Below are 27,824 nucleotides of genomic sequence, written 5' to 3' on the forward strand. Positions count from 1 at the left end.
CCCAGTGACCGACCGACCCCCCCCAACCGGGCCCGCCCCTCCCCCCCAGTGACCGACCGACCCCCCCCCAACCGGGCCCGCCCCTCCCCCCCAGTGACCGACCGACCCCCCCCCAACCGGGCCCGTCCCTCCCCCCCAGTGACCGACCGACCCCCCCCCCAACCGGGCCCGTCCCTCCCCCCAGTGACCGACCCCCCCTCACGACCCCCCGTGACTGACCGAACCCCCCCAAACGGGCCCACCCCTCCCCCCCAGTGACCGACCCCCTCCCCCACGACCCCCCGTGACTGACCGACCCCCCCCAAACGGGCCCACCCCTCCCCCAGTGACCGACATCCCCCCTCCACAATCCCCAGTGACCGACCGACCAGCCCCGGGGAGCGACCGACGCCCCCCTCCCCTCCCCGCTGGGCCCGACTGCCCGCCCCCTCCCCCTCCCCCTTCCCGGGCAGCCCCCGGCGCCATGGCCCGGCTGAGGCGCAGAGCCTGCATTGCCCTCTTCCTCTTCGCCCTCTTCCTCTTCGGCACCATGATGGGCCTGCGGACTCTGAAACCCTCGGACGGCTTCTCAGCCCTGGCGCCCGTGGCGGAGCGAGGCGAGAGACACTCGGTCTCGCACGAGGCCATCTCCCGGCCCCAGGCGGGCCCCAGCCGTGAGGCCAAGGCCCCAGCGCCCCCCGTGTCCTACGACCTGCACATCTTCTACTACATGTGGTACGGGAACACCCACTTCGAAGGAAAGTACCTGCACTGGGACCACGTCATGGTGCCGCACTGGGACCCCAAGATATCTGCCAGCTACCCCAAAGGGCGGCACAGCCCCCCAGAGGACATTGGCTCTAGCTTCTACCCTGAGCTGGGACCCTACAGCTCCAGGGACCCTGATGTGCTGGAGCAGCACATGAACCAGCTGAGAGCAGCAGCAATTGGTAAGGACACCCTAACACTTTCAGAGATGTTGGGTACCAAACGAGCCCCAGTCCTACAAGCTGATCTGTGCAGGTGAGCCTCTGCATCCATGCAGCACCCCAGCGAAGCCACTGGTGTTCCAGGCACAGACCTGCTTGCTGGAGTTGAGCATTAGACTTTAAATCCATCAGGAGTAAACAAGATAATATTTCTAAAATACTGGAAAAATAATTCATAAACTGCTTTAACCCCAATTCAGAGAGGATAGCATCACAACTTTCAATGTTCAGGTGTATATATTTGAATTTTCATCCACAGTGAAGTTTCCTGACAAAGACTAAGTTGCTTTGTACCTTTAACCCATGGTGAAGGCCAGATGGTGACAAGGGGGTTAAGTTAACAAGGATGTAAGCACCAAGGTGGGAGAGGAGATATTGAGGGTGGTACAGTACAAAGCAGTTGCAGAAGGAGTAATGGGAATAAATTAAAGGAAAATTTAGGCTGAATGTCAAGGAAAATGTACCTTTTAGTAAGTGTTTCTCCAAATACTTACCTGCATGCTTAATTTTACTCACAGTGAAGTTAAGGGGGCTGCTTGCATGACTCAAGTTAAGCAGGTGAGTGTTGCATAGTTACAAACCCCAGGACATTAAAAGGGCCTTTGGCTGAATGCAAGGATATGAGAGACTTTCATTCTACAAACCAGAGTAAAACTTCTACATGAAGACTTAGAAAGCCCTGGTTAAAACTGGTCAAAAATGCAGCTTGTAGCAAAGCTATTCAAATTTGGGTAACTTTTAAAAATTGGCAAACTATGCCTTTTGCCTTCAAAAAAAGGGAAAGAAAGTTATTTAAGACTACCAGAAGGTGTTGCTGGAATGAAAATAGTACTGAGAGGTTGGGTCTATTCTGTGTTTGCCTTAAAGGCTAAGTGTTTTCTTTTTAACTTGCATATTTTGCTGTGTAGCTTGCAAAGTGTAGTAGTATAAATACAGCAGAGCAATTATGTACTGTATTGAACAGCCTCATTAGCACTGGTACCAAAGTGTATATTATTAAGAGATCAGCTCCTTCAAATTTCTGTGCTATACAGGATCACACAGGACACGTGAATTCCAAAATTAAACAAATGCTATAAATTGCCAACGCTGACTCTTGAATGGGGCAAACATCCCAGCTGGCATGACACAAAAGGTGCCATGGGACTTTGATTCTAAGAGTTCAGGACCTCTGTTTGAGATGTGGCAGCCTACTGCTCTCTAGAATGGGCCTGAATTAATTGTATGTTCTCTGTCACCAGCACCTCTTCATGTAGCATTCAGTGTGTGGTTTTTTTATCTTGGAGATTTCCCATCCAAGTACTGGCCCAGCCCAGCCAGCCTGCTTTCAAGATCAGGTGAGATCACAACAGGAAGATAGTGTGAACCAGATCAAAACAAACTATCATTAATATCAAAATAGGCTCCATTTCGGTGAGAATTGAGTCAGTTAATGGCATCTTTATATTCTCATTAATCAAATAGTGAGCAATGGGAAGTCCGTTTGTGCCAGTTCATCCTCATTTGGCCTTGTATTAAAGAGGCTTTGTTTGCCCAGGATTCAGTCTAATAGTTCTCAACCATCACCTGAGAAGCACCTTGCTCGTTTGAGACTGTTAAGCACAGATGAAATTTCAGCACCTCCAGCTCTGGACAGCTCCATTATTCAATTACCGGGCTGGTGAACAAAAACCTCCTTTAAAGCCAGATGCTTTTCCTTTGAGAAAGGTCAAGTTACAGTGTTTACCAGTGGTCTATCAATTAACCCTTTCCTTTCCAAATGCAGTGTCTTTGTGGGGTAACAGGATTTAAAACACCTATGCTGTAGATCATCCACATAACTAAACTGGAACATATTAATACAGACTAGCGTCTTTCCACTATGCACTAGCTAAGGCACTTAGAACTGGTCCTCCTGTAGCACTGTGCCATGGATGGGGCTATTGAGAAGAGGATTGAGAATTTAACTTCATCCTGAGGAAGTCTCAAGCTGTTACCCTGCTACTAAGTATACCTAATGGTGCGGACATCCTGCAAACGCTTGAGGACAATTATAACCATCTCCCTGCACTCGGGTATTAAAACAGAGGAACCAGGCTGGGTAGAGCCAGTGGTTCAGACCCTCCTATTTTAAGGGGTTTCCTTCCTAAATCTGAGGTTTAACTGCTTTGACAACTAAGCTTAGAGGACTCTGTGCAATTGTTAGAATGACTAGAAATAAGTTCGAGTTCTGGAGTTGCATGGGAGAGGCAGAAGGCAGGCAGGATTTAAATATCAATGCATTTGGCTGGTCCTGATCTCCTTCTGGAACTTTTTGCAGGAGTCCTGGTTTTGTCTTGGTACCCACCTGGCCTGGCAGATGATAACGGGGAGCCATCAGATAGTCTTGTGCCATTTATCTTGGATGCCGCACACAGGTATGCCATAAAGGTAAGGCTGCTCTCTCGTTGTTTGAAGCTATTAAACTAATTGCTCAAATTAACCAGGAATTGCCGCTGTGTTCCTTCAGCAGGCGCCTGCTCTGAAGTCTCTGTTGCTTTGTGTTATTTTTAACTGCTCGTTATGGGAGGCAGTGGGGAGTCTTTATTGTGCAACAGCTGAGCACAAACTAGCATCACGTCATGAGAGGGATTTACAGCTTGTGCTCACAAATATTAAAACTAATTGGACAAAGCGACTATAAAACCGTTCTTGTACCGGCTCCCAGGGATAGGTTACATGCCCTATGATGATGGAACAGACCCTTGGTCTGTTTCCTGCAAGGGGGCTGCCTAGGCAGCTTCTGGGTGGATACTGTGACCTCTTCAAAGGGTCTGGCACTTACTGATTGTCACCAGGAAAGCATGTACTGTAAGACTGCTGTCACCACGTCTCCATGATTTATTTTGAAGGTTGCTTTCCACATCCAGCCATACAAAGGGCGCGATGACCACACTGTGCATGAGAACATTAAATACATCATAGACAAGTAAGTGCTTCGCCTTCAGTAGCTGCCATTAGCGCACATTTCAGGCCCAACTCTGTGCTGAGAGATAGTATGTCAGGCCAACCATGTCTTACTTGCATTAAACGTCTTGCTTGCTCTGTACGTGAGCTAAGTTATGCCACAGGGTGCTGTAGCAGAGAAATTCAACAGCATCACACAAAAGCTTATAAATAGCCCTTTACCTATATGTCATCCTCAGCAACCCTTGTAAAGTGAGTGTATTAGCCCCAGAGTCTGTAGCAAAGGCCATTGGCAGAGATGTTAACAAGAAAATAAGATTTAAATGCTGGGGGATAAAGAGCTTTTCACTGGGGGTCACTAACTGGAATGTAGGCGAGCCAGGCAGTAACCAAAAACTATTCCCATCCATTGGTGGGTCTCTCGCCAGTTTGTAAGTGGGCATGTGTCCACGGGGCATTTATGGGCATGTCGATGGTGGTCATCACTGCCAGGTGTCTCAAGTATAAGTTAGACTGACGGAGTCTCTCAGGGAATGCAGCAAAGCTCTCCTGTTCCTCCAGCCATTCCCTCAGCATGGTAAAGTGGGTCTGAAATGTTGATCAATCCAGTGCAACGTCCTCCCCTTTGTCGGTCTAACCATGGGCAATGCAGCTGAACCATTCTGGTAAACGGTGACACAGGGAGCACGCAAAGGCCTAAAGTGAAACAACTAGGATATTCAATTGAGCTGGGCTTTAGGCTGCATTTGCCTTGTAATGGGCATACCTGCCTGCTAGTTAGCATGGGGCTTGCTCCCCAGGCTCCGCTCACTCACTGAAATGGTCTGTGCTTTCTCTGTAGGTATGGAGCACATGCAGCTTTTTATAAGTACAAGACCAGTACAGGACGGAGCCTCCCATTATTTTACATTTATGATTCTTACCTGACACCCCCTGAATCCTGGGCCAACATCTTCACCCAGTCAGGCTCTCACTCCCTCCGCAATACCCCGTATGATGCAGTGTTCATAGCACTGCTAGTGGAAGAAGGACACAAGCATGATATTCTCTCCGCAGGATACGATGGCATGTACACGTATTTTGCATCCAATGGCTTCTCTTTCGGCTCATCCCACCAGAACTGGAAAGCTATCAAAGCCTTCTGTGACTCAAACAACCTGATGTTCATTCCCAGCGTTGGCCCAGGCTACATTGATACTAGTATCCGCCCATGGAACAACCACAACACTCGCAACCGAGTCAATGGAAAATACTATGAAACGGCTCTGCAGGCTGCACTCATGGTAAGGCCGGAGATAGTCTCCATCACTTCCTTCAATGAGTGGCATGAAGGCACTCAGATTGAGAAAGCGGTGCCCAAAAAGACACTAACACGCCTGTATCTGGACTACCTGCCTCATCAGCCCAACATGTATCTGGAGCTGACCCGCAGGTGGGCAGAACACTTCAGCAAGGAGAAGGAGCAATGGCTGATGTGATTATTCTGCACAGGAAGCCTTCAGACAGCCTGTCTGTGCTTTATGAAAAAGGTCACAATCGGTTGTGGGGACAGGTGCTTAAGGAGCAGTTGGGAAAAGCATCTTATGGGTCACAGTCTCTGTTCAGGGCTGGTGGGTTTGTTCAGTTGGCTAAATACAGTGTTCTCCATGAACAGCCCTAAAGTTGGTTTGAGCACCAACTCCACACTCACAAGAGGAAATGTTAGTGAGCAGAGGGGTCTCTAAGCAGCAGTCTGTTCTATTGCTACTGTGAGTTTAGTACAGATGTCCCTTTTAAAGCCCTTCTGGATCTGAACTGGCCTGTAAGTGACCAGGCCAGGGAATGAATGAGCGAGAGATCTGTTTTTCTTACAGTGCATATGTTTAGTGTGGTATTTTAGATATTAGCTGGGCTCCTACCCCCAGCATGTATTTTATCCTATGCCCTTCACCAGTTGCCTGCCGATTACATACTACACCCTCCACTAGCAGCTCTGACAATGCACTTCTATTATTAGCTGATTGAAGCAAAGAGTTAATTGTTCCTCAAAATTGTTTATTGTAGAAGAAACAAAACCATACCATTAAATACCCTTTGGGTGGTGTCAGTGAGCCCCTGTATCCAAATAACTAAAAACAATCAGAGCTGGAATTTATCCTATTATCTGTATTGGCAACCAATGAACTGAAATGATGTGTACTAAATGCTCTGTGTTTCACATGTTCAAAACTTAGCCTTAACTTTGTTTTATCTTGTCTCTAGAATCAGATGAAGTGCAACCACTTGCAATAAAATGTAGCTGAAAACACTAATGTGTTCTACCAGAAGGAAGTTACATCACTATAGAATAAATACCCTTTTTTGTAACTACAGTACATCCAGGCCCTTCTACATTTGTTGTTTTAAGAATCATTTGTACTTGTCTTTTTATCAATAAAGTGAGAAGTGGCAGCTTTAGATCGGAGTTAGTGCACCAGGGCTCTACCTTGTCACATTAATTATGCTTAATTTCTGACTTTTGCTGTACAGTTAAAGCACTATTGGTTTCATTTTTCTCTATTTAATGCAAATGATTGAAAATGTTCTCTTTCTAGCACATCACTCTAGGTAAAGAAAATATTAAAATCCTAGAAGTGTAGGGCTGTAAGGGACATCAAGAGGTCATCCAGTCCAGTGGTTCTCAAACTGGGGGTCAGAACCCCATTTTAATGGGGCCCAGGGCCAAAGACTGAGCCCAGGGTAAGCATTTAGTCTGAACCTCTGTTATGGTGTTCATAAGACATTTCCATGCAGCTTACAGGCATTTCACTCTTGTGACTGTTCCTTTTAATTTCTATTTAACTAGCTTCCTCATTTTTGTGTAGTTCCCCCTTTTGAAGTTAAATGCTACTCTGGTGGGATTCTTTGGTATTTTTCCCCCTACAAGTTAAATTTAATTACATTATAGTTGCTATTACTAAGGGGTTCAGCTATATTCATATCTTGAATCAAATCCTGTATTCCACTTAGGGCTAAATCAATGTGGGTTCCAGGACTAGCTGCTCCAAGAATCAGTCATTTATGGTGTCTAGAAATTCTCTCTACATCTTGTCCTGAGGTGACATGTACCCAGTCAATAGAGGGTAGTTGGAGCCCCCATTATTATTGTTTTTATTTTTATAACCTCTGCCTGTTGCACAATCACTAGTACCAGCCTGCTCCCATGGGCAGTAGTGTATTCCTACTTCTACACTCCTACTCTCCAAGCATGGAATTTCTATCCGAAGAGATTCTATGGGAGAGTTTTTTGTATGAATCTGTTTTCTTTCACAACCTACTCTGTTTGTATATATTTTGTACCCTGGTATTACCATGTCCCATTGATTATCATCATTCCACCACATTTCTATGATGCCTATTATATTAATATCCTTATTTAATACTAGGTACTCACATACACCCATCTTTGTATTTAAACCCTTGCTGCTCATAGAACCTCTGCTTATTACCTTTTATATCCCTTACCAGGTGTAACTTCTTTTGTCCCTCCATACTTGTGCTATTCTTTTGTATTCCTACTCAGCACTTTGTCCATATTTCCACTTTAATGACCTGACAATCAAAAAGGAATCTTATATAAAGAGCTCCTGCTGCAAAGTTCTGTGCATGGTACCAGAGTACACCCCATTTAGTGCGAGAGTGGAATAAGCAAAAAGTTTTCCCTGTGGTTGTGTCTCACTTACAATAGCATCTGGGTTATAAAGCCCTCGTTCATCTTTTTTGAGATTTGATAAGAGTCCAGCTGCTCCATGCCTTGCTGCATGATGGGCCTTGTTTAGCAGGGTAGTTGCTAGTCAAATCTTCATCTCTACAACAATTGACTCTAGGCTGCACAGAGATTAGTCTTAGAAAGATGAAAAGCCACCACCTCCAAAGGTAACAGTGTATGTACAAAATTCACACTTTAATGGCACTAACACAAAGAAACATTGCAGAGATCCAGACACCTTAAATCTAAGCATTTATAACAGAGAATTGTGTTTCAAAAACAAACACACACAAACCACAGTTTGGTCACCATTTTTTAAACACTAGTAAATATCCCCATGAACAGATTAATTTCATTTTAGTGTTCCCAGAAGAATAAATACTGGCTCAGACCCTTTTGGCCTCCTCCCGTTGTTCTAACAATCTCACTGAATTAAGATTTATAAAAACTACAGACTGATCCTTGCCCATGGGTCAGCTAAGTAGGGAAAGCAACAACTTCATGGGTGATGAAGGGAACAGTTCATGAGGGACTCAAAACACTGCACTTCAGGGTCTGTCCTTTCTCCTTTTACAAGGAAAAAAAAGGAATAATTTAGTCTAGTATCAGGATTAGCAACCATCACTTAAAAGTAAAACTTAGATGACTTACAAAAGGGATGCTTTTTTGATAACTAAAGAGCAGCTGAAAAGTTTCTCTTGTTTGGCACCATTAGAAATATCAGGTCTAGACTCACTACTTTTTGCTGGAGAACAGTAAGATTATGGCATCACGAGAAACTGATTACACCAAAATAAAAAGCCTTTCAGTTGCTCTACTATTTAAGTCAAACACAGACAGGTGGAAGAAGGATTCTCTCTACTAAAGGAGTCAAAGCTCACTCCTGCAAAATCAAGCAAGAGGAAACTGTGTATGCCTGATATTTCTAAGTAAAACAGAAGAAACCTTAAACACACACACACACACACACACACACACACACACAGTGGTGTGTTTTTAAGTCAAAGCAGCAATTGGTTGCCTTTAAATCTAAATCAAACCCAAGTGCTGTACACAGATGTTTCAGTAAAACACTATCCTCTGTCCCATGCCAGAGCAGCAGTTTGCCAAGATATCGCAAACAGACATTTGTTTATTTCAAGTCCTAGTAAACCCCATTGCACAAGGCAAAGGATCCCTTGTATGGTAATCAGGGATATTAGACTTGGAGGTCAGAAGTACTTGGTTTGTTTCTTACCCATGCACAGCAGACCAAATACCCATTACACACAAATGATGAAGAGACCCAGGGTGAGACATGAGGACTGATACAACCATTGACCTTATTAAACAAGACCATTGACACTGGCTTCCTGAAGAGACGGGCACATGGTGCCCAGTTTTACCGACTCTGCACAGCTTCCAGAGTTTGGTATCTCACGAACAAGAAGGTTCTGATGTCAAGCCATATTTCTTCCCCAGGATTTCAACTGTCGGTGTCAGTGCACTATGGAAATAAAGGCAAGTGGAGTGGTGACTAGAAAGGAATTCCCATTTGCAGGACTCAGTTGGTTCCACAGTTTTGTATTTTGCAGTTAAGGGAAAATACGAGAACCAGCTGAGCAAGGTCATCTTCGCCCAGCAGTGCAAAAGAGGGGTATACTATGAACTAGCAAGTTATATCCTGCTGAACCCAGTATCTGTCGACTGGGCCTTGACAACATTATACACTAACCACTGTAGGAAATGGGCAAAACAAGCCCCATGTTTTAACTTTCAATTGCATTTTGTTTTACTTAAAGTGAAAGCTGCAGCTATGGTCAGCAAAGCGTGCTTACCAGCCAGGCCGAATAATGGTGTATTTCCCAGATACAGACAAGTCGACCACAGTTGACCCCAGACGACACTCTGGACTCTGGATATCTCCAATTGCACCTCCATCAATGACCAAGGATAACTGAGGCCAAAGGTCTTGGAATTCCTGAGACGACAAGGGAAAATTGGGTTCAGCCAACCAAACTTTTGAGGGGGTTTTGTTTGAGTTTTTAAATAGATACCACAAGTGAAGCTCTGTAGGACTCCAGTGTCAGGGAAGATCTCTCCTTTCTCTGAGCTTCTGATCTAAACATGCCACAGACATCGGAACACACGCACTTTCACTAGTTGAGGAGCTACAAGTGCCCTCTAAGGATTCTCAGGCTCAGGACCATTTGCTGCACAATTATGTTTAGTAAAGTACACAGGAAGCCTTTAAACAGTCTGCATTTTAAACTCTGCCCTTCCTCAATCTTTAGGGAGGCTCTCAGCCCAGCAGCAGGGGCTGTAGCAGAAATAGCGTGGTTCAGGATAAGGAACAACCACCGTGGGAAAGGCCCTGGGGCTTACTGTACAAACAGGTTAGTAGCTTCTCCCCCCTCCTCTCTGAAATCCAAGCAGTTCTCCCCAGATACAAAACCAGCCTTACCGAGACGGTCAGCGTGCTCGCCTGCGTACTGATGTTAGCACTCGTTAAAGCCAGTGGTCCCGAGCAAGCCTGTGCCACCTCCCTAATGAAAGTGTGATTTGGAATACGAACGCCAACCAACTACAAGAGAAGAGAGGTGTGTTTATATGCAACAGCCAAAGAGAGGATGCATTTATAGGCAATAGTCACAGAGCTACAGGTCAACCACATATCCCATTACATGTATGAAGCCCTGTCGACCTAAAGAAGTGTGGTCCAACTGGCAGTCTGAGGGCTTGATTTGGCCCACATAATGATTCCATCTAGCTGCTGCCCCAGCCACTTAACAATTTTCAGTTGTGCTGGGACATGCCCTGATGCCAGGGCAGGGCATAACCCAGATAGGGCAGGGGGAGCTGGTACCATTCAGCCCTACAGGCCCCCGGTGGAAAGCTCGTAAGGGCTCTAGCTTCCCCCCTCCTGCAGGAGGCTTGGGAAAGTACCAGGGCCTCCAGTTTCCTGCCAGCCCACAGTGCCAGGTCTCTGGCAGGGGCTCTCCCATTGGGAGGTACTAAGGGCGCCCCAGCCTGTTACCTCCTGTGCGGTTGGCGGGTCCCTGACCACTGTCTCAGGCATGGCTGGAAGGGGAGGTAGTGGCTGCTGGGTCTCTACAGCCCCAGAGTCAGCTAACGGGGGGGGGGGGGGCGGTTGTCCCTGCCTCCCTATGGTCAGCGCAGCTGGCATCTCCCACTCCAAGGAAGGGTGAGGGGGATCTCTTTACTGCTGCACTGGCCCAAGGGTCTGAGCACACACACACACTGACTACAGCGAAGCCACTGCCAGTCTCCTCCCCGAGACTGGGGTCGGTAAGGGGGACGGACCGCATACCATTTCAAAAATTTCTGGGGACACATCTACCTAGATATGTCCCTGAAGTTCAACTTCTGATTTTTGGACAGTCAGACAGGGAACTAAGCCGGGGATCTGAACTATGGACAGCCTGTGGCCCTACTGAGGGAGTTTCTCAGGGGGACAGCAACACCCTCAGCTGCTGCTTCCAGTGTTCTGTTACAAATATAGATGTTGAGATTGGGAGTCAAGTGCTAGCAACTTTTTCCTCAGGGTTCTCACTAAGAGGTGAGCTGCTATTTTATTTAATTTAGTTGTATTACTTCTTAACTCCCATTAACACCTTAATGGGTAAATTCTAAATCCTTTAAAACAAATGATCTGATTCTAGAATCCGGAATTCTATTTCTGGATGTGGCTCACAGTATAAAGTGTGGACCACAAAAAAGGAAGGACAGGTCTTTCTGCCAGCTTCATACGCTGTCTTGAGGTAAGCACTCTGCACATCAAAAACTACAAGCTATATCACATTCAGACAGGTGACAAGGACACCTACAAATACATCCATCTTGGCTCATGTTCGTTATTGACAGGGCAGGAACTAGCCTCAAGAAGATGTCAATTGATGCTGAATGCCGCGAACACACAACGAATGCAAGTGGGAAGGCCAAGGAACCACCTCAAAGGAGAAAATAGTCACTTGTCAAATTGCAGAGATGTGTGTCGTGTCCCAAAGACTTACCGACGTGAAAGGGTTCAGGTCTTTATTGAGTCCTTCGGAACGCTGCAGTACCAGGGTCACAGGTCCTGGGAGGAGGTCCCGCAGCAGCTCTTCTGGCACATTGACATGGCAGTACCTATAAAGTATGTTGAGATGTACTTAAAATTGCTACAGGATGCAGCCATAAAAGACGAACCCTCATTGGGAGTGCTGCCACGCTCCCAGCTACCACGACTCCTCCCCCGACGCCTTACATGTTTACTATTGCACAGCTGAGACAGGTAGCAAAATGCAAGAAAACAGCTGGCCCTCCCTGACCAAAGCAGCACAGAGTGAGAATTCTGGCAGCCCCAGACCCTTCTCTGAGGGGATTTCCCTTCCCTGGGCTCTCTAGGTACATCTGTCCCCGTTTCAATATACGGCACAAGGTACCTGCCCTACTGCAAGCTGTGCTGGACACAGATTTGAGATGTTTAGAGAGGACACATCTTAAAATCTATATTGCAAACTCATCTTTTTCCCAGTGTCACCAACATGTTAGATATTAAAACTGAATTCTGAGCATTCCATTTACGTTTGGGATTGAAGCTGCGTGCATTTCTCCCAGCACGAACCACGATGTCAAATTAGTCCAATTCACTTTTATTATACACCACTCATGAAAACAAAGCCGACGGTAGCTACCCGGAAAGTGCTCAAGTGCTGCAAAGGAAAACTTGCTTAAAAACAACTTCCCACTGCGATTTAACACAGTGTGTGATTTCTGAAGGTTTCACAAAAGCTGCTTTTTAAAGGATCAAGTCACAGGTAGGTTGACAGACTCCCTGCAGTGGCCCTGGCACGCGGGAGGCGAGTGTCCCAGCCGTGCCACATGCTCACCTGTAAATATGCTCCACGTCTCCCAGACAGATCGCCAGGGGCTTGCCCCCGTTCCGCCCTTTCAGATTATAGATCTTCTTAATTGCTTGAGAGCTCTGGGCTAGAGCCGCGATCCCATAGATGGTGTCGGTGGGGACCGCTACCAGGCCGCCCTCCCGCAGCGCGCTCACGGCGGCGCCGAGCGTCTCCTGCCAGCCTGTCGGGCAGCAAGAGCGCCGCGTTACACCGCGCCGAGCACCCGCCCCCGCAACCGCCCCGCGTCACCGTCTGCCCCGACAGCCCGGAGCCCGCCCGCCTTTGCCACGGGGCTGGGAGCCCCGAGCGGCCGCCGAGCCAGTGAAGGCACCGCCCGGCCCGCCCCGCCCCCAGCTCCCCCCCGGCCCGGAACTCTCCCCATCCCGCCCCGGCCCGACCCCCCCAACTCTCCCCCGGCCCCGATTCCCGCCCTCCCCGGCCCCGGCCTCTCCCCATCCCCGACCCGGCCCCGATCCCCCCCGGCTCCGAACTCCCCCATGGACCCGGCCCCGCTCCCCCCCTCCGGTTCACCCTGCGGGTCGCGCTGGGCCCGGCCCGGGCTCCTGGGGGCTCCCGCCGCTCTGCGGAGACGAGCCCCGCCCAGGCCGCGATAACACACCCGCCCCGCCCCCCCCATCCCCGGCCCGGAACTCTCCCCATCCCGCCCCGCCCCCCCCCATCCCCGCCCCGCCCCCAGCTCCCCCCGGCCCGGAACTCTCCCCATCCCGCCCCGCCCCCCCCCATCCCCGCCCCCAGCTCCCCCCGGCCCGGAACTCTCCCCATCCCGCCCCGGCCCGGCCCGGCCCCCCCCCGGCTCACCCTGCGGGTCGCGCTGCGCCGCGCTGCGCCCGGGCCCGGGGAGCGGCAGCCGGCGGTGAAGGCCCCGCCGCCCCGCGGCCCATCCCGGTCCCGCGCCCCCCACAGTCTCCTCAGCGGCCCGGGCCCAGCCAGCCAGCGCGACCCCGCGCGCGCTCAGCATGGAAGGAACTTCCGCTTCCGCAAGGAAGAGTCACGATGACGTTGTTCCGGTCACGCTCCTTAAAGAGACAGGCCCCTCCAACTCCAGTTCTGCCCCCAGCTCTGGGAGGGGAGCGGGGGCTGGTGGTTAGAGCAGGTGGGGCTGGGAGCCAGGACTCCTGGGTTCTCTCCCTGGCTCTGGGAGGGGAGTGGGGTCTAGTGGTTAGAGGGGGCGGGGCTGGGAGCCAGAACTCCTGGGTTCTCTCCCCAGCTCTGGGAGGGGAGTGGGGTCTAGTGGTTAGAGGGGGCGGGGCTGGGAGCCAGAACTCCTGGGTTCTCTCCCTGGCTCTGGGAGGGGAGTGGGGTCTAGTGGTTAGAGGGGGCGGGGCTGGGAGCCAGGACTCCTGGGTTCTCTCCCCGGCTCTGGGAGGGGAGTGGGGTCTAGTAAAACATTGACAGGTGCTGAATTTAGAACGACCCTGGTTCTTTATGGCAATAAAATTCTTGCAGAAGAAACTCATGGAATTTACTTATTGCCTGTGTCAGAGATCCACAGGATCTGCGCCAACCCCCAGCTTTTCAACAACCCCTCAGAGGAATCCCTTCAGTGTGCCAGACCCCCAGGAGGTCCCACTCTCTTGGGGTAGGCCACGAGGCCTCACGGCCTTCAAGTCTGACTGCCTGGACTCCAGCACTCCTGCTTCACACCATGAGCTCTGCCCAGCGAGTCAACTGAGATAGACTCCTGGTCAGAGATTTTACACTCTTCAGGGATCAATGCACCTCAGCAAGTATTTGCAGTGACCTCAGGCTGCCTTTCCAAAATGGAGTAGGGACCATTTATTAGTCAACTGGAACACATCACTGGGAAATCCTTGGGTTAGCCGAGAGAAGCAAAGATGAAGACATAGTCTGTTCTGGCCAGGACAGTGCAATCAGCCAGCTAAGCTGATTTGGAATCGCTTTCAGCTTTCTCCCCCAACCTTGTCTCTGTGTCTTTCAGTCCCAGGTGAGAGCCCGGTGTCTCACCTAAGGCCAGTTTTTGTCCTAGCCTCTCGACATTTTTGGGCCCACGGTTCTCCTCTAGACCCATGCTGTGATCATGTGTTCTGCTTGCCGGCCGTAGTGTCTCATGGATGTGTCAGTTGTTGCACGGTTGGGGCTCCCCTTGTCTTTCCAGACCCTCCACTGATATGGGTCAGTTTCAGCCAGTCTTTTAATGACCGAATTGTACCAACCCAGACACTTAGTGACACACACACTCCTCACATCTCCTGCTCTGCCCCAAGAGCACCTTTTTAACCTCTTTGCATCCACTGGATAGCAAGCTCTAGTCAAGTAAGTCACTGCCAGGCACATCATTCATACAACTATTACAGAAAATTCCCAGTTTGTCACAGCATGTGAGGCAGGTGAATGAATTGTTCTCTGCACCCTGTGCTGTTCATACAAGAGAAAACAGAGCAGGTAGACAACCATGGAGATACACGATCCTGTTAGCATGCCAAAGGATTCACCGTGGGGTGGCAGTGCAGGTTGAGTGGGGCACAACACCCCAGAGTGTAGTTCTTGTCTACTCTGCTAAACCTGCACTCCCTGGCCCACGCTCTGGTTAACACCAGGCCATGGCTCTGGCTTCCCCAGCGCTTGATTTACACAGCTGAGTGCTGCCTTTTTCTGGTGAATGCACCAAGCCACCAGGCCTTTCAGATCTTTTTCTGAAGCTCTTGAGAAGCTAATACCTAGTTCCAGCCTCTTTTTGCCCTGCTCTGTTAAGTCCAAACATTAAGCCACCTCTGCTTAGTGCACTTCCAAATCTCTCTTGTCATTATACAACTACAGAAATCATTCATCATGGTCCAAAGGACCCTGTGACAGCTCCATTTAATCTCACAGTACCGGTCACAAAAGTCCCTCCTTGCTTCATCAAATAACTGTTGTCCCAATCTGGTGCAGGGCTGCCTGCTGTCCTTGGCAAGTACACATCAAGATGGGTGCCACTCTCTCTTCTGGCACCCACCGTAGGGACCTTTGATTGTACTACAGCTGACAGCAAAGAACAAAGACCTGTAGGAAATAATTTAGCAAAGCCTGAATGAAGGAAAGCAAAAATAGGTTTCTTACAAAGACTACAGTTTTGCTTGAAGCCTTAAGAACAAGATATAATTAGAGGTGTGGTCTGTTTAGAAATGGAACAAGCTGAGGTTTCAAGGAAAACAGGTGGTAGCAATTGACTCGCTGAAGGATGTTATAAGTAAGGCCTCAGCTGGCTGACCTAGGAGAGCAGAAGGTAATGTCAACGGCCTTTCTTCAGTTCAAATACTAGCTAGGACCAAAGCACCTTCTAGCTGAATAGCCCTCCTAGGGCACAGAATTTACCATTTAACATAGTTTGAGAAAAACCTTCTGTTTTTTCTCTTTAAATCTATTTGTGCTTGGAAGCTGCCCTATTTCCCAATATGTTTTCTAAGTGTGCAATCTACTCAGTGGAGCAGGTCCCAGTGAAATCTCACTGATTGCCTCAAGATACTGTTCTGGCTTTTTGATTAAATTTTTCCTAGAGAGTATGTATTCATGTCAAACACCCCTTTGCCAATTGATGACCAGCTGGATAATTTATCAATCTAGCTCAAATTGGGAATAAGTACCTTGTTCACCACACCCTTTCCTTCTCTTTTAATGGCAGAGAGGCTAAAGAGATTACCTCTCATTTTCTAGTGAACAGGGCCTGCTCCAACACCATCCTGGGTTTTTAATTTGTGATTGGGAGCAGGGGAGAGAAACCCCTTATAGCTGATTTTTTTTCCCCAGTGTTACTGATCTACTTGGTGAACTGGATGTCATCTCCCACACCGAACTGTCCTGACCCGAAGACTAAAACAATCTGCTCTCAACTCTAGCTTGGCAATGGATGCAGAGGAAGCTATGAAACAGGATGCGGAGCAGCCCCTAGACACTGAGACACTGGTTTGTATTTCTGTATGGATGTGTGGGGCTTATGGCATGAGGAGATGGAGGCTGGTGGTAGGGATGAAGTTAGGTTTATATGTAAGAATAATTCAAATATCTGAAACCTGTCAAATATCTATGTGCTTTCTGTCTCTAGACTTTGTCAAAGCCATAAAGCAGCATTTTAACATGGACTCGAAGAAAAAGCTCACCACCATGCTTGAGTTAAGGAGGGGGGTGTGTGTGGATATGATTCAGGTTAGGGGCAACACTTGAATTAACTCAGTGGTGAGGACAAGCCCTGTGCATGGCCCAGCTGCTGCCCTCTCCAGGGGGTTTATTGCTTTTGTTGAAACACTGAGTCAATTTTCATGTTCAAGACCAAGTGTAACTAACGTAACTGCTCCAGTCCTGTGGATTGTACTGGAAGGCTGCTGGGCACTGCAGGCAGCTGCCAGGGAGATTCCCACTGGTACTGATGCTGCTTGCCAGGCCTGGTGCAGATTGCAAGAACCTCACTGGCTCTGGATGACAGAGCCCAGAGGGGTCCCTAGTTACTGTTCCCCAGGCCCTGGAGAATGTATTGTGGTGACTCTGTTCTGCTCCTCTGTAGGTTGAAGGTGTGAGAACCCTGCTAAGATCCCTTGAAGTCCGGCAGCAGCGCCTCCTGGCAAACATTGCCAGCTGCGATGAGCTGATGGCAGAAATCACCAGTCTTCAGGCCGCTCTCTGTGTTGAGTATTGTGATCTTCCCCACTTTCCTTGCAGCTGCAGCAGCAGGGCCATGACAAGGTCTCTGTAAAGGGGGCCGACAAGGGCTTTTCCTTTAACATCACACAACTGGTCTGCTCAAGATGAACCAACTCCTGTAGTGTGCTCTGGTTTCCACAGGCCGTATCTCCACATGAATGGCAAGATGTGTGTTGGGGGGAGAGGAAGGGGTTTGCACTTTTTTTTCCCCTTCAATTACTAAGTTCATTAGAAAATGTTCTGAGCTCTGGAAAGCAGCATCTTGACCCTGGGGCTGTGAGGTCTATGGCATCCTTAAATTCTGTGTTAAAGCACTCCTGGGAGTTATTGGATTGATGCATGTTTTTATTTGCTAGGCTCCTGCCAGAACAGAGGGCAGCTCCTTGCCTGCACAAGAAGAGAACAAGAATTCCTGAAATGCTTAATGAGCGGCTCACCTGAGGGCTATTGATGAAGGAAGCCACTCCAACTCTCAGTGGCTGTTCCCTACAAAATATACTTGCCCTCTATTCCCTGAACTCTTTCCATGCGTTTGGTGTGGTGTGTAAGTGCATGTTGCTGTGACCTGCACTCTCAATCTCATTGTCTAGAAATAAATGACATAACTGTTTGCTCTAGTGCTGAGAAAGCTGCAGCCTCTCACAAGTTAATGCCTGGGGAAAAGAAACAGTCTGACAACAAGCCCAGCTCCAATCAGTGCTGCTAACTCCACTCAGGCTCTCCGCTGTCACCTTGGATCACTAACAGGAATGTAGATTCCCCTCCAGTCCTTATCTTTTAGTGCACAGGAGCAGTTGCACTGCAGGGGCTGCATCTCACCCTTTGTCCTGCTGATGTGTATCCTTCATCCCCTCACAGCCTCCTCCCTTCAGCAGAGGATGGCTCCAGATTGTAAATTCCTTCCCCCTCATTCCTAGGGAGGTCCTATCTGTGTTTTGAATGGGGGAGGAGTATTACCCTGGAGCAGTGATGCCTTTGACAGCAGGTCAAACAACTGCTGCTAACTTGCTTTCTGCTCCAGGAGTCAGGCTTCATGGGGGGATGGAGGAGATGCAGAAGCCCAGCAGCTTCTGTTCCCTGCTTCCCAGCTGCCCTGGTTTCACACGAGACATTTCAGTTGAGGAGTTTGAGGGAGCTGCTGCCAGCGTCATTCTGCTTTGATTTACTTCAGTCTGCGAGTGGGTTAAAGAGGAGCCTAAAATAGTCATGGAAGAACTGACCCACGTGGCACCTCACACTGCACCTCCAGAGTTATGCTCCTGGAGAGGCTGGGCCATGGCTCTGGCTGGAGTGAGATGAACCTTGAGTGTGGCAGCTGGTGTGCTCTGACCACGGCTTTGTACCCAAGTGTGATCATCGCACAGGCTGTGTTCTTCCCCAGCTGTTTGTTGTATCCTGCTATTTTCTCATCATCATAGACTTGGTCCTTGCTCTGAAGAGCTTGATTCTCTCTCCGTTTTGTGTTTCAAGCACAATGGGGTCTCAATCCTGGAGTAGAGTTCCTTCATGCTCCCCTAATACAAATCTTAGACCACTGACAATATAAGAGGGCAGAATGCAGTCAGCCCAGCTGCTTGGGAGAGACTTGCTCCGAACCCCTAAATTATGAGGGGCCTTATGGACCCCCTGAGGTCCTTAAAGTGGCTCACCAGGTACTTGTTTGGAGGCCAGCAGCCATTACTGATTCCCCTGCCTCTAAAGCAGAGAGGCACCCTCTTTTGGCAGCTTCTGGATCATTTTTGAGAGGCCAGTCACTGTGAATGAGCCAGGCTCTCACCTATTTGAGGCTTTTCATTAACATGCAATACCCTATGACCTTAGCTCTGAGTTAATGACTGCAGAGACCTGCAGTTACCACTAGCTGACAAAGCGCGGGGAGGGGGGAGAGGCTAAGCAGCAGCATGGTACAGTGGTTAGGGCACTAGCTATGACTTGGGAGACCTGGGTTGATGTCCATGCACCATCCTAGACTTCAGTAAGTCACAGCCTCTCTACCTGTCAAATCACAAGCACCTCCCCAGGGTGGTGGGAGCTCAGCTGCTACAGAAATAGACATACAGAATAAGTACATGAGAGAGAGAATGCCAAGGCTGGGCAAAGAAGCCTTTCCTACTCTTTTTTCCTCAATCCTTACTAATAGCCCAGGGTCTAGAGCAGGGGTGGGCAAACTAGGGCCTGCAGGCTGGATCTGATCCACCAGCTGTTTTAAGCTGGCCTTCAAGCTCCGGCGCTCCAGTCAGGGAGCAGGGTCAGGGGCCGCTCAATGCGGCTCGTGGAAGCAACCGCATGGCCCCGCTCCGGCTCCTATGCACTCCAATGGGAGCTGCAGGGGCGGTGACTGCGGATGGGGTGGCCTGGCCACGCCTCCGCGTAGGAGTCAGAGAAGGGACATGCCGCTGCTTCCGGGTGTTGCTTGAGGTATGTGCCGCCCGAAGCCTGCAGCCAAGCCTCTCCCCAGGACCCAGCCCCGATCCCCCTCTCGCCCTCCAAACCCCTCAGTCCCAGCCCAGAGCCTGCATCCCCAGCCCAAGCCCTCTCTCTCCTGCCACAACCTGGAGTCCCCTCCCACACCCTGAACTCATTTCTGGCCCCACCCCAGAGCCCTTACCCCCACCCACACCCCAACCCCAATTTTGTGAGCATTCATAGCCTGCCATACTATTTCTATTCCCAGATGTGGCCCTTGGACCAAAAAGTTTGCCCCTGCCCCCGATCCTCTTATGTACCTGAAATTCTAAGAAAGGCAATCTTATTTTCCAAGCTCAATTTGTTTAAAATTCTTTGTGCCATGGCTGGTTGTGTATTGGCCAATCCATTCTCCTTATCACTTGCCTCTTGTTCTACTTTTATTGCCACTTATGCTCCTTACCACAGACTACTACTTATGTAAGCACCTTTAACCAGTAATACTAAAATGAGTGCCCTACAGAACAATTCTATTTTACCTTCCTCATTCCCTCTGCTGTTTCAAATGGATGAAGATGTTCATTCCTCAATTCCTGGAAGGTGGGGGTGTGCACTGCTGAACAACTGCTGCATTTCACGGGTGAATGAAGTGATCCCTGTATGCTGAGTCTGAGGTACTCTGGGGTCTTTGGATGAACGCTGTCCCTTATGATTATTTGGGGGGGAAGGGGGAGTAGTATACAGCATAAGTATTTACAACAGCTGGTCTTACTCCTTTGCATGCATCTTAAACTGTTCCACATGCCGGAAAGTACCTTTATGAACATGAAGGTCGTGGATCCAAAAACTTTAGTATGTGGGGGGAAAAAAGAAATCCAACTGCATAGGAAAACTATTCTCTCTCAAACTCCAAAGTCTCAGTGCCTGTTCTGATGGAAAGGAGAGCAAAGTGCTCAGACTCACATTCCAAAGAAACTGATCCATCCTTGAGGAATGACTCCAGTACCACAATGTTTAAATAAGCATTTAATTAGGATTCCATTAGTATTAATATTGCTTTCAATTCCAAAAAATGTTAATTTCCACTTCTTAGCAGATATTTCAAAGTACAATATTAACTTTATACAAAATGAGCAATTAAGCAAACACCATTATTTCACATTTTACATTCTTCAAAAATACAAATTCATATTTACTCTTTTTTGGGTTTTGGAGATGCTCTTCCTTTGGAAGTACTGTACCTGTAACTAACATCTTCATGTTGCTCAATGCAAGTACATTTGTTCCCATGTTTCATAGTTAAATAAATTCCTTTAATACCATACACACACACTTGAGAAATTGATGTGTTTGTTTTTTAAAATCATCTCCAAGACCATTGCCCGGCTCCCAGTACGTGTAAAACACAAGCAGTAAATAAACATCCTAAACTCTTCCTAGATTTGCTGGTCTGAAGATTATGCAGCGATCAATGCTGAAGCAAATGCTCAATAACTAACCAGCAGCTCCCTGCCCTCCTAACTGATGCTAGTCTGTGTAAATAAAGCAAAATGTCAGCTCTTATTTTCTCTTCAAAATAAGGGTCAACTGAATAGCTTCACTTTATAAGCAGGTGGAAGGACACAAAGCTACAGAGCAAGGAAAACCTTTGAATGCCAGCTACTGTAGCTACGAGACTGCAAAAACATACCCTTGATTTTGCTGAAAAAGATCATATGAAAAAAATTTATCGTAAGAAAAAGTAGAAACTGCATTTAGTTGAGAAAGTGTACACTGCATAATGAACCAAATTTTGGCCAGCTTGCACACCATCAAAAGCATGGTGTGGGATTTTTAAACTAGTTCCAAGAACACACACATTTAGACTATGTATGCTACTACATAAATATCCAGTTTAGTTTGCATTTCTCAGTGCAGACACAGAATCCAACTTCTAGAACATATGATTTATATCAAGACAATGCAAAAAAGTTAAAAGTTCAGCCCTGTCCATGAGTAATGACTACAGTAACATTTATAAAAACTCGACATTGTTTCCAAAATATATTGAGGAAAAATACAATTAAAAACAATGCAGTCAGAAATGTGTTGTGTTAAAGAAATGGTTGTTTTTGCCTCAAAGCCCAATTGACTAATTATTAACTGCTCTGCCCAGCTAGCTTGTATTGGTAATACTCCGCACTTCGCCCTTTTCATTCGTACACCTCAGAGCATTTACAAGGGTGAATGAGCATCACTCTCCTCATTTTATGGATGAGGGAAACTGAGGTATAGAGAGGTTAAGTGACTTGCCCATGGTCACACAGCCAGTCAGTGGCAGAGTCAGGACTAGCTTACCTGGCTCCCAATCCACTGCCCTATACAATGGACTGTGCTGCCTCCCATTTCAGTTTCCACCTGCATAATATTGTCCATAAGAGACTAGTTTTTCCATCACCTATGAGCTCCGAGGCCAATTATACCTTAAACTAACAGTGCCCCCTCCCTCAAGCAGTTCCAGACCCGCAGGCCGGCCAGGAGTTCATTTGCCAATGCTTGCTTCTAACTGGTACAGGAAGAGTATTGTAAACAGGTTAACAATGTTGCTGCAGTTGCAAAAACAACATTTGATGATTCTGCTGGAGAGTTATTCTCAGCGAAGTAAGGCAGATAACATGACATCGAAAATGATTGTGAAGACAAACTCTAAAAGGTGCAACATGCCTGTCTAGGAACAGTTTGTCACGTCTGTTCATGTTCATTCTGAAATAAGATTGGGGGGACATACAGATGAACACAACAAATAAAAACAACCTGTTACTTCTAACCGAAGTGACAAGCAGCTTATCAGAAAGCTTGAGAGGACAGGCCTGCTAAAGCACGGTGCTCTCAGTGGAAGTTTTGCATAGATTGGACATTTGCTAAGGATGCATAATTGTGTGTGTGTGTAGACAGGGTAGGGCGATAGGCCACTGAGCTAGTTACTACACAAATTCAGTTAGACAGACAGACCAACCACATGGGACAATGATCTTTAGCGACACGTATTGCACCAAGATAAGTGCTCATCTTTGCACACCCCTGTTAACTTTTAATCAGAGCAAAAATAAACTTTCTGAAAGTATATACAAAAGAAATTGCAGCAATTGGGTTAAAGATAAAATAACCTAAAGTGCATTTTAGATACTGGTATGAGGTTCTGCAAACTAGTCTTTCTGGACACAGTCAGCATTACAGAAGTTCCCAGTTTGTACATTGTTCTATGTAATTCAGTACCAGCCCTGAACAAATGCTGACTTTCTGTCCCTAGGAGCCTCTACCACTACAAGCATGAAGAGTGAGTTCTCCTACCTCCAGCTGCATGTTCAGTCAGATCACTGGGGTTACTTACTTGCCTTCTAGAGCTACCAATGTTGGTATTTAGATCAGTTCTCTACTTAGGTTTTGTGTCCATCTAGAAGCCATAGGAACCAAGTAAACCTCCATTAGCCATCGAACAGCAAATACTTAAACACAGAGCTATGTGGAGCAGTGCAGTTCTGCTGTGAAGACTGATATGGAAAAGAATTCACAAATTGTATACATTGTACAGGGCGTTCACAACAATCTCAGGGGCCTGACAGCGCATACTCCTCTCTGAGAGTCTGATGTCACACCTGGCATTTGCAGGTCTCAAAAGATAGAAACCTTCCCTTCCTTTTGTCATACTGCTGTGAATTTATTGAGTCAGGGAAAAGCCTCCAGCTGCCCTGGGGCCAGGGGCTCTGACGGCTGCGCTTCCCTGCCAGGCACTTGCAGGCTCCTCCACCAGTCTGCAGGTGATACCCTCAGCTGGGCACGGCTTTTGATTGTGCAGCGTCTCGGGCAGTACCAGAGCCGGCAGGGCAGGGCAGGGCGCTGGGAGTGCTTAGACACATGCAGCATAATTTAACATTCAGACAAATAGAGCACAAGTCAAAAAAGCAAAGAACATTAACAAAGCAGCTGCCTAAGGGACACGTGTCTTTGTGCTGGGACAGGCCAGGTGCTGATGAAACCCAACTACTCTGCCGTCCTTGGAGCCCTTCTTAGCCTGACCTAAACGGACACTATTCTAGACCATTCCCGAACCACCCCAGGTCGGATGCACATATTCACACACGCGAGTAACTGCACACCCAGTGTCCCTGAAGGAAGGGCCACCAAGTCCGTCAGGTGCCCAAGGTTTCAGATCTAGGGCCAAATCCTCGTCCTTCTGCACTCAATGGCAAAACTCCCATGACCCCAGCAGGACTTGGGATTTTACACTTTTACTTTCTCTCTCTCTCTCTCAAATACCTAAGCAGAGCCAGAGACAAAGGTGCAAGTGCCTCACTGCTGCCAGATTGCTGCCCTGACCCCGTCCCTCCCACTTCCACGCAACTTCAAAGCAGAATTTGAAACTGGACAATTGTCAGAAGTTCTTGCAAAGACATTCTCAGCTAAACAGATTCAAGCCTATTTCATGCGTGTTCAACAGCCACCCTCACTGCTGCTGGCCTGCCTGTGCCCCGAGCGAAGGCTGTGAGATGCCAGCCCAAGTCAATCCCTTTGCAGTACTGGCCAGCAGGGTGGGGTGGTGTCACAGAGAGAAGAAAACACTGCAATGCTTTGCTAGTTCATATTTTACAGATGCAAATCTTAGTGCTACAGCAACAGTAGGAGGAACCCATACGCACCCCGACCCTGCGGTACGTCCCACACTACTGCACTAGGAGCCAACGCTTGCAGGAAAGGAAAAGCAGCCAGGGAATTTCCAGTCCTATTACCATCCCATGAGCCCTAGTCATTAGGCTACCCAGGACAGAGTGTACTGTTCTAGTATTGTCACTGCTCTTCACAGTTACAAGTCACCCATTTCACTGCCCCTATGCCTTCATCCTCCCACACTGTATAACTGGGGGAGAGCTCCAGACTGCCTGAAAGCCTGCCCCCTTACATTCATTCTGTCTGCACCTAGGCAGTCAGTTTGCAATTGGACAGAACGAGAGATGAAGTCATTGTCCCAGCCTAAGAATATGCCAGATGTTGGTAAGGCTACACAGCTCTCTGGAGGGTTTTACCTCAAATGTAGTACATTAAGAAGGAAGGTTTGGCTGCTCTATCAAGATCCTCCCCAAGAACAGATGCTGAGCACAGCTTTGATAAGATGTGAGTAAACAGGAAGAAAACCGAAGGGAGAGAAGGGAAAGGCCTCCACCTTCCAGGAGTTTGCATCCTTAAATCTAATGAACACAGTTGCTCAGCATTATTTGGCTTATGGTCATATCACTACACCTAACACCGTAAACTGAATAAAGACTATTTAATATTCTTTCCTTCAACACAAAAAGACTCACAGCCAAAGCCAGACAGAGGGATAAAATACTATAAAATTACATCTTTTAAAATAATGCAGCATAAATAAACCACTTAACATGAGACTGCATTTATTGCAACATTACAGGCTTTTTGGTGGAAGGGGAGTTTGTGGTTTTTTTTACCCTGAGTCAGTTAGAATATAGAGTTTCAGCTTGATATGAAAAACTACTAAGTTGTGTAATGCATTTTAGTCAAGAAATAGCCCCATGCACAGAGAGCTGACACTACAGCAGGTTGGAGGCAGATTCAGGCAGGGATTATAGAGTTTAACAGAAAAGAGGAAGCATTTCTGGACTGTTACAGGACATGCTCACTGAATTCTAGTTTACTACATGCTGACAAGGAATCATCGTCAACAAAAGAAGAGATTTACCTGCAAAGTTGTTGCGCTCCTGATGAATTTGATGTGGATGTTTAAAGCCTGATTCATGTTTCTACAGAAAGTCAGATGTTGATCAGATTGGTCAAAACAACAACAGGCACCAATATCACCACATGTGAAACCCACACTGCATTCTGCAAGAAGAGGCAAACAGAGCAGGTTCTACATAGGCAGAGGCTCTGACCACATTTCTAAATTAGGAAGCAATGGACCTGAAATGTACTCTCTGCCCTGATTTAAATCAAATGAATGAACACAGCAGGAGCACAAGTACCTCATGCTCTTCTTTAGGAACTCCCCAAAGGTTTCAGTTGGCTTTGCTATTAGTGTTAGCATCATACAAACAGCCAACTCCTCCCACTAACGGGGTGATGGGACAAGTATCCCATGAATAACAAAAGCATCTTAAAGTATCACTCCAGAAAAGCTCCAGATCAGACAACTCCTACTACAATAATACCATCTTCTGCTAGAGAAACGTCATTCTCTGGGCCTCTACTATAGTGCATGGTCAGTATCAGACACAGAAGGAGACAAAAGGAGATTACAGACCCAAGAAGTTGTAACAAAAGACCCACTCGCTGCCAGTACCAAAACCCCCAAACATAAAATGATGTGCAACAGGAGACTGACAAACTAAAACCCCCTTTCTTTTTATAATCTTTATGCAGACGAGTAACCTTAACTTCCATGTTCACATATGACAACAAGCAAAAGTGACAGACAGTGCAGCCAAAACAGTTCATATATAACTTAGCTTTTTTATCTTTTTTTTTTTCTTTAAAGATTCAACTCCCAAAGATGGATGTTCCTGGGACGTGACTAAAATGACATCCGAGAAGCAGAAGTAGGCCAAAAAACTTCAAAAAAAGAAAAAACTCTTGAGCCTTCAGTGTCTGCTTCTAAGGAGGAGGATTTTAGCCTCCAGGTGCAAGGGAAAAGAATCTGGAGCATCTTTACTTGGCGAAGCTGCTATTCAAACCAATTTCTTCCTCCCCCTGTAGTAGTGCTTCAATTGGAATCAGATTGGATGGGGTTTCAGGGCTTTGGAGGGACAGGAAGTCTGATACATCTATGGCACTTAATGTTTCAGTCTGTGAGTCGGAAGGGTTAGCCATCTGACCGGTGGGCTCACAGGAAGAGGAGGAGGAGGAAGGAAAAGTCTGAGGCTGCAGCTGAAGAGTTGGCTGCTCCAAAGTTTTCGGGTCAGGCGAGGAACATCCCTTCTTACTAGTTGCCTTCTCCTTGGCAGAGTCTCGGCAGGCACACTGACACTGGCAGGCCTCCTCTTGCTTTATAATGATAACAGGAACGCTGAGACCAATCTGCTGAACAGAGTTTCCTGAAGGTGAAATAGAAACGAACAGGCGCAAAAATGAGAGAACTGCATAATCTCAGTGCAGTGAGACAAGTAATCTTTTAGGTTTAATTCAGATGTAAGCTCCTCATAGCAAGAAACTTTCATGTTTGTTTGTCTCAAGTAACATGCACACCTATGGCATCATATAAACAACAACAACGAGATCCAGAAAAAGGCAGACAGCATTTCGAATAACCCTAACTCAAAGCTAGGGGAACTGCGGAAGCCCAAGTCGCCATTAACCTGACTCTGAGCTAAAGCAGGTAACTATAAATCTGCTGAGCCCTGTAAGAGGCAATGAAGGTAACAGGTAGTCAGAGCTGTGTCAAGATGCATTCGCTCAGCACTGATCCCATGAACATGCCAAGTTCTTTGCAGCTAGTTACTACTAAGCAGAGGAGCAGCATTCAGCCTGCCTAGGTTTCAGTCATTAACTCCTCTTCTTCTAATACAGGACTTGACCCAAAGTCACAGGATGAAGTGGGGCCTTTCCACAGCTCACACAGCGAGCGTTGCTTACCTTGCTCAGTTCCTGTGCGGCATTTCACAAGAACATTGGTGTTTCCCAGCCGATGGCCAGGAGAACCCGTTCAGTGGAAAGGTTACGTGTTCTGTGACACTGGGGTTTAGGAGTCCCAGTGTCAATATCTAGATTTTTATACAGCACTCAGCACCAGCTACCCGAGTGCCAACTTAATGTTTTAAATCGGCTTTAAGGGGTTTAAGCAGAGTGGTGTTTAAAAATTAAAGCCCTTTTCTGTTTAAATGCCTCTGTCCCTTTAAAGCAGAGACGATCCCAAGGGATGGTACTATGGCCTCACACCAGCCTCCCTTTCTCATCACCTCAAAGTCAGCGATCTTCCTGCTCATTCTCTTTGCTCTGCTTTCCTGCTAGTGACTGCAGGGAGGGTTCTTTCACTTGTGCTCCTCCGTTTATTTAACACAGTCTCCTTTCCTCTTTTTAAATCTCATCTTCAAGCCCCTTTAGCCTACGACTGACTTTGTGAAATATCTGACACTGTATATGAAAGATGCCAGATAAAAACAAAATATATGTGACTGTATATTTTATTAGATGCAGCTCAGAGAGGTGGTCAGCCAACAAACGGTTGGTGCTGGATGGATTAAACAATGTAAATGATCAGCTGCTCCCTCT

At 47.5% G+C, this 27,824-nt stretch overlaps 3 protein-coding genes and 1 long non-coding RNA gene across 5 annotated transcripts in view; 2 read left to right on the plus strand and 2 right to left on the minus strand.

Moving 5' to 3' along the window:
- Window positions 1–364: 364 nt before the first annotated feature.
- MANEAL (mannosidase endo-alpha like) lies at window positions 365–6,329 on the plus strand. Of its 2 annotated transcripts, XM_054011632.1 has the most exons (5): window positions 365–929; window positions 3,268–3,377; window positions 3,839–3,915; window positions 4,735–5,176; window positions 6,135–6,329. In XM_054011632.1, the coding sequence occupies exons 1-5, from the start codon at window positions 464–466 to the stop codon at window positions 6,162–6,164; spliced, it is 1,125 nt and encodes a 374-aa protein (XP_053867607.1). In that variant the 5' UTR covers window positions 365–463; the 3' UTR covers window positions 6,165–6,329. The 2 variants fall into 2 exon arrangements, with proteins under 2 accessions (XP_053867607.1, XP_053867606.1); XM_054011631.1 differs by having other exon boundaries at window positions 384–929; window positions 4,735–6,329.
- A 1,465-nt stretch (window positions 6,330–7,794) lies between these two features.
- Window positions 7,795–13,489, minus strand: YRDC (yrdC N6-threonylcarbamoyltransferase domain containing). The gene is made up of 6 exons (XM_054011633.1): window positions 13,326–13,489; window positions 12,492–12,687; window positions 11,634–11,748; window positions 10,064–10,183; window positions 9,438–9,580; window positions 7,795–9,106 (listed from the first exon to the last, which is right to left on the minus strand). Exons 1-6 carry the CDS (start codon window positions 13,483–13,485, stop codon window positions 9,037–9,039), a joined length of 804 nt encoding a protein of 267 aa, XP_053867608.1. The 5' UTR covers window positions 13,486–13,489; the 3' UTR covers window positions 7,795–9,036.
- Window positions 13,490–16,249: 2,760 nt separating this feature from the next.
- Window positions 16,250–17,781, plus strand: LOC128827636 (uncharacterized). The gene is made up of 3 exons (XR_008443032.1): window positions 16,250–16,430; window positions 17,026–17,145; window positions 17,519–17,781. It is a non-coding gene; the product is annotated as an uncharacterized LOC128827636 (long non-coding RNA).
- A 2,800-nt stretch (window positions 17,782–20,581) lies between these two features.
- MTF1 (metal regulatory transcription factor 1) overlaps window positions 20,582–27,824 on the minus strand; it is a 30,552-nt gene continuing 23,309 nt past the window's right edge. Inside the window, exon 11 of the mRNA XM_054011947.1 lies at window positions 20,582–26,650. Within this exon, the coding sequence (XP_053867922.1) occupies window positions 26,265–26,650 (386 nt within the window). The 3' untranslated portion in view covers window positions 20,582–26,264. The remainder of the gene's footprint in view (window positions 26,651–27,824) is intronic.

Source organism: Malaclemys terrapin, chromosome 22 (genome assembly GCF_027887155.1).
Source record: "Malaclemys terrapin pileata isolate rMalTer1 chromosome 22, rMalTer1.hap1, whole genome shotgun sequence".
NCBI classification, from domain to species: domain Eukaryota; kingdom Metazoa; phylum Chordata; order Testudines; family Emydidae; genus Malaclemys; species Malaclemys terrapin.

Bases quoted from the DNA above. Each gene is read 5' to 3' on its own strand.
- MANEAL (XM_054011631.1), top strand. From the start codon at position 464: ATGGCCCGGCTGAGGCGCAGAGCCTGCATTGCCCTCTTCCTCTTCGCC. The intron at 930-3,267 runs GTAAGGACACCC...AACTTTTTGCAG, and splicing joins GCTGAGAGCAGCAGCAATTG to GAGTCCTGGTTTTGTCTTGG. The intron at 3,378-3,838 runs GTAAGGCTGCTC...TTTATTTTGAAG, and splicing joins CACACAGGTATGCCATAAAG to GTTGCTTTCCACATCCAGCC.
- YRDC (XM_054011633.1), bottom strand. From the start codon at position 13,485: ATGCTGAGCGCGCGCGGGGTCGCGCTGGCTGGCTGGGCCCGGGCCGCT. The intron at 12,688-13,325 runs GTGAGCCGGGGG...GCTGCCCGACAG, and splicing joins GGCGCAGCGCGACCCGCAGG to GCTGGCAGGAGACGCTCGGC. The intron at 10,184-11,633 runs GTAAGTCTTTGG...CTTCTCTTGTAG, and splicing joins ACCTGAACCCTTTCACGTCG to TTGGTTGGCGTTCGTATTCC.